The sequence below is a fragment of the Astatotilapia calliptera genome, chromosome 12 (genome assembly GCF_964374335.1).
Source record: "Astatotilapia calliptera chromosome 12, fAstCal68.1, whole genome shotgun sequence".
Taxonomy (NCBI): domain Eukaryota; kingdom Metazoa; phylum Chordata; class Actinopteri; order Cichliformes; family Cichlidae; genus Astatotilapia; species Astatotilapia calliptera.
The window spans coordinates 314,135-319,951 of record NC_137433.1 but is presented as its reverse complement, the minus strand read 5'-3'; the positions used below and the strand labels follow the sequence as shown (position 1 = coordinate 319,951).

General features: G+C 42.4%; 1 protein-coding gene and 1 long non-coding RNA gene across 2 annotated transcripts; one reads left to right on the top strand and one right to left on the bottom strand.

The window, feature by feature from the left end:
* Window positions 1-1,857: 1,857 nt before the first annotated feature.
* Window positions 1,858-3,471, top strand: LOC145432229 (uncharacterized). The gene is made up of 2 exons (XR_013912507.1): window positions 1,858-2,369; window positions 3,207-3,471. It is a non-coding gene; the product is annotated as an uncharacterized LOC145432229 (long non-coding RNA).
* Window positions 3,120-5,286, bottom strand: LOC145432228 (uncharacterized). Its single transcript, XM_080308902.1, has 2 exons — window positions 4,967-5,286; window positions 3,120-4,081 (listed from the first exon to the last, which is right to left on the bottom strand). Exons 1-2 carry the CDS (start codon window positions 5,224-5,226, stop codon window positions 3,811-3,813), a joined length of 531 nt encoding a protein of 176 aa, XP_080165028.1. The 5' UTR covers window positions 5,227-5,286; the 3' UTR covers window positions 3,120-3,810.
* Between the last annotated feature and the right edge of the window lie 531 nt (window positions 5,287-5,817).

The window sequence follows — 5,817 nt, the reverse complement described above, 5'->3', positions numbered from 1 at the left end:
CTCAAGGCGCTTCATAGATACAGAGAAAAACCCAACAATCATATGACCCCCTATGAGCAAGCACTTTGGCGACAGTGGGAAGGAAAAACTCCCTTTTAACAGGAAGAAACCTCCGGCAGAACCAGGCTCAGGGAGGGGCGGCCATCTGCTGCGACCGGTTGGGGTGAGAGAAGGAAGACAGGATAAAGACATGCTGTGGAAGAGAGACAGAGGTTAATAACAGATATGATTCAATGCAGAGAGGTCTATTAATACATAGTGAGTGAGAAAGGTGACTGGAAAGGAAAAACTCAATGCATCATGGGAATCCCCCGGCAGCCTACATCTATTGCAGCATAACAAAGGGAGGATTCAGGGTCACCTGGTCCAGCCCTAACTATATGCTTTAGAAAAAGGAAAGTTTTAAGCCTAATCTTAAAAGTAGAGATAGTGTCTGTCTCCCGAATCCAAACTGGAAGCTGGTTCCACAGAAGAGGGGCCTGAAAACTGAAGGCTCTGCCTCCCATTCTACTTTTAAATACTCTAGGAACAACAAGTAGGCCTGCAGAGCGAGAGCGGAGCGCTCTAATAGGGTGATATGGTACTACAAGGTCATTAAGATAAGATGGGGCCTGATTATTTAAGACCTTGTATGTGAGGAGCAGGATTTTGAATTCAATTCTGGATTTAACAGGAAGCCAATGAAGGGAAGCCAAAACAGGAGAAATATGCTCTCTCTTTCTAGTCCCTGTCAGGACTCTTGCTGCAGCATTTTGGATTAGCTGAAGGCTTTTCAGTGAGTTTTTTGGACATCCTGATAATAATGAATTACAGTAGTCCAGCCTGGAAGTAATAAATGCATGAACTAGTTTTTCAGCGTCACTCTGAGACAGGATATTTCTAATTTTAGAGATGTTGCGCAAATGGAAGAAAGCAGTCTTACATATTTGTTTAATATGTGCGTTGAAGGACATGTCCTGGTCAAAAATGACTCCAAGGTTCCTCACAGCGTTACTGGAGGCCAAGGTAATGCCATCCAGAGTAAGAATCTGATTAGATACCATATTTCTAAGATTTTCAGGGCCGAGTACAATAACCTCAGTTTTATCTGAATTAAGAAGCAGAAAGTTAGCGGCCATCCAGGTCTTTATGTCTTTAAGACATTCCTGCAGTTTAACTAATTGGTGTGTGTTATCTGGCTTCATGGACAGATAGAGCTGGGTGTCATCTGCATAGCAGTGAAAATGTATGCTATGTCTTCTAATGATGCTGCCTAAGGGAAGCATGTATAATGTAAACAGAATTGGTCCTAGCACTGAACCCTGTGGAACTCCATAATTAACCTCAGTGTGTGAAGAGGACTCTCCATTTACATGCACGAATTGGAGTCTATTAGATAGATATGATACAAACCACTGCAGTACAGTACCTGTAATACCTACAGCATGTTCTAATCGCTCTAATAGGATATTATGATCAACAGTATCGAACGCTGCACTGAGGTCTAGCAGGACAAGCACAGAGATGAGTCCACTGTCAGAGGCCATAAGAAGATCATTTGTAACCTTCACTAAAGCTGTTTCTGTGCTGTGCTGAGCTCTGAAACCTGACTGAAACTCTTCAAATAAACCTCTGCAGATGATCTGTTAGCTGTTTGACAACTACTCTTTCAAGGATTTTTGATATGAAAGGAAGGTTGGAGATTGGCCTATAATTAGCTAAGACTGCTGGGTCTAGAGATGGCTTTTTGAGTAAAGGTTTAACTACAGCCAGCTTGAAGGCCTGTGGTACATAGCCGATTATTAGAGATAGGTTGATCATATTTAAGATCGAAGAATTAATTAATGGCAGGACTTCTTTGAGCAGTTTTGTAGGAATGGGGTCTAACGGTGTGTTCACACCGAACGCGATGGACGCGAATAGAGCGTCAGGTTTACATGTAAAGTCAATGGAAAGGCGCGATGACGCGCGATTGCGGGTCCCGCGAAAATTCGGAAGCAGATTTGCGTCGCGAAAACGCCAAAACGCGTGAAACGCGCGTCAGTGTAGCGCGTCTGGCGCGTTTGACTCGCGAATAAAACCACGCGCGTGAGTTTTTGTGTTGCATTTTGTGCATACGCGCGTTTCGCGTCTACCGCTCGAGTTGGAAAAATCTGAACTCCAGCGTCAAATCGCGCCGCGACAACCAATCAGGAGCCTGGTGACGTGGCTGTTACCTAGGTCAAAGGGGCAGATCCAGCCAAAGCCTTTCATACTTCAATGGAGGGGAAGGCTAATCAATGCGGTAGCAAACAACTCGGAGCTGTACAACACCAGCTGCTTTCAGTACCGAGACAGGAATAAAAAGGACCGAGCTTGGAGGAAGATATGTGAAGAGATCGGGCAACCTGGTAAGTTCATTCATTTCTCTTTTGAAAGTTTTCACTGACCCGGGGAAGCCGCACAAAAGCTAGCAAGCCACCGCTATTTTCCCACTGACGTACAAATACCGTTCTGCTTTTATGCATGTTGTCATTTAGGAATATATTTTATTGTTTATTAATAAACAGCACACAGTGGTCCCGCTGTTCATCCGTCACTGCTTTGCTTTTTCGCTGATTTTTTATTGCACAGTACAGCATTGCATTCTGCAGCCTGATTGACAAATCTCCTGCGCTTGCCAAATTTATCACGTTTGGTTTTGATAACCATCGCGTCCAATAGAAAAAACAGCACAAAAACACCCATAACTATGAGCCTCATTCGGAAATAGACACCTGCACCGTGAGGGGAAAAAGGCGCACGAAAGTGGCGGGCAGATGAAGACAAACCGCGGCATAATAATACTTTTACGTTTTGCAATCTACAAAGGTTTGCACTTTGAGAATCAATTGTGAGAACTGTGACCAGGGGCTAGTTATTCTGAGAACCCCTGCAATAAATGAGGGACCACTGTCTACTCTACGATTATTATATCCAACCTGTTAACATTTAATACTGTATTGATAGAACCAACTGATTCTGCAGCAGAGCATCCCCAGTCCCTGAGCTCCTGCTGCTGCACCCACAGATATGTACAGCAAGCACTGATACCTTTTTAGTCGGTGGGATTCCCTTGTGATCACCTTTACTAAATATCTACAACCAATCTGATTATATCCTGTTATTGTTTTTTTTTTTTTTTCAATGTTGAAATTAAAATCTAGTAGCAGCCTTCTCATTTCTTTGTGTTTTGTGCTGTTTTACAGGCCCACAGAGGAGGACGGCTCCGAGGCAGATGAGGGACGGGTCCCAGGACGGTCCATCGGCGGTGGAGCTGGCCATCCTGGAGTCCCTGAAGAGGCCACACCAGTCTCCAATGGAGCATTTCCTCCTCAGCCTTGTTCCTGCTCTGGAGAGCAGCTGGTCCTTTTTATTCCTGTCTCTCTGTAAATTCTTATATTTTATATATTTATGTTTAATGTTTTTCTGTTTGAGACTTTTAATATTATTTCAAATAAATGTTTATAATGACTAATGTCTCAGTTCTACTACACAGCAAATGTTGGCACACGACTTGACACATGTAGAATTTATTTCATATTATACTAATGACAAAATATACTGATACAGTGGGATGCAGAAGTTTGGGCAACCTTGTTAATAGACATTATTTTCCTGTATAAATTGTTGGTTGTTACAATAAAAAATGTCAGTTAAATATCATACAGGAGACACACACAGTGATATTTGAGAAGTGAAAAGAAGTTTACTGGATTTACAGAAAGTGTGCAATAATTGTTTAAACAAAATCAAGCAGGTGCATCAATTTGGGCACCACAAAAAAGAAATGAAATGAATATTTAGTGTATATCAATGTGTGTGTCTCCTATATGATATATGGGGTGCCTTTGTCTGGATGTGCTTCCCATCCAGAGCTGCACAGCACAGAGGAAAGTTCCAGCGCTCCTGGAATCCCTCTGTGATGGAGCGCCAGTCTCCAGGTGAAGGCACAGCCATGAAGTCGTCCACTAGACAGTCCCAGGTGGCCGTCGCTGCCTTGGGGGTGATCTGGCTCACCGTGGACACACCGACTCTGAAACTGAACGCGATGGTCCTGAAGGAGTCCCCGGTGACAAGGAACCTGGACAAAATTGTTCAAAATCAGTATTATGTGTACTGCAGTTACAAAATACATTATTCAAATTCCAAAATACTTTTGTGATGTCAGATTTAAATCACAAAACATGAATCTTACATAAAACCTTTTGTAATTATAAGGATAATTACAAAATGTATATTAGATAATATCTAAAACAGTTGTGTTTTGTTTTAACTTTAACATATCATAATTTGATTGGTAGCAACTTTCACAACTACAGTGAGCCAATCACTCACAATTCCTAAACATGTCAATCAGGTAGGAATGAAGTAAGACATTAATAGAAATAAAGAGTTGTATGTTGACATGTAGCCCTTTCCTTGCTTAAATCATTAATATTTTTGAAAAATTAATCTGTGATAAGACAGCTTATCAAGATAGAACCATGTAACTAGAGATGAACCAAACTGTTCAGTTTTATCTAACTCTGTTTTAATAAAGGCTGGTGACCCCTGTTATAGTCTGACAGCTGCAGGGATTATATACAAATATTCAACTATCCCAGAATTAAACCAGGTCTAAATATAAAGGAGTGAGTATCACTACAAAGGTTAACTCAGTGGTCCTAATGCTACAGTTTGATATCAGCAAACACCGAGCGCATACATTGATGTGACACCACAGCCATGCTATCATTCAAACACTGATAACAGCATAAATCGAATTAAATCGGGACTTGATGAGACCTTCTGAGTATCACTAGAAATATTATAAAGAGTCGTCTCTGTACCACAGTTTGCTTTCAGTAAACACCGACAGCATTCACTGTTAGCATAGCACATCCATGTTAGCAGTGTATAACTGGATGGATTAGCATATTAGCACAGGTATCAATAAAGGACTACCGTATTAAATAGTTTTACTAACCTCAGGCAGACGGACAGGCGCTCTGCAGGTGGGATTGAGCGTCTGTAGTTGGTGTCTAGGCGGGCGATGCTGGGACCGACGAGGGAAAGCAGGTCCTCAAACTGGCCGACGGTGATAGCGCTGGAATCGGCCGTCATCCAGGCGCAGCTCCTGGAGCAAGTGGTGAAACTCACCAAACTGCTCATGCCTCTGGAGGACCTGATGGACCCAGGTACGGCGAGGATGTCTTTTACGCTGCTGCTCTGCTCTCCACAGTACATAGAGAAGGGAGACTCTCTCTTCAAGCGCTAGCTCGATAGCTGCCATCTTGCAAAGATACCGGTCTGGCACAACTCCCTCCCACATTCCTCCCACATTTCCGGTTCACGCGCGTCAAATATGATATTTTGACGCGCGATGGATTTTTCTTGGACACGCGTTGAGACGCGAATGTACACGCGTCAAATTAGGGGCGTTTGGGGCGTTTTATTCGCGTCCATCGCGTTCGGTGTGAACACACCGTAAAAGACACGTTGATGGTTTGGAGGAAGTAATTATTGAAGTTAACTCAGAAAGATCAATTGGAGAAAAAGAGTCTAACTTAATATCAATGGTACTAAGAGTAGCTGTAGATAATATTACATCTGTGGGATGATTATTGGTAATTTTTTCTCTAATGATAAAAATTTTATTTGTGAAGAAGTTCATGAAGTCATTACTAGTTAACGTTAAAGGGATGGTTGGCTCAAAAGAGCTCTGACTTTTTGTCAGCCTGGCTACAGTGCTGAAGAGAAACCTGGGGTTGTTCTTATTTTCTTCAATCAGTGATGAATAGTAAGATGTTCTGGCTTTGCGGAGGGCTTTCTTATAAA

Bases quoted from the DNA above. Each gene is read 5' to 3' on its own strand.
- LOC145432228 (XM_080308902.1), bottom strand. From the start codon at position 5,226: ATGTACTGTGGAGAGCAGAGCAGCAGCGTAAAAGACATCCTCGCCGTA. The intron at 4,082-4,966 runs GTTAGTAAAACT...AATTTTGTCCAG, and splicing joins CGCCTGTCCGTCTGCCTGAG to GTTCCTTGTCACCGGGGACT.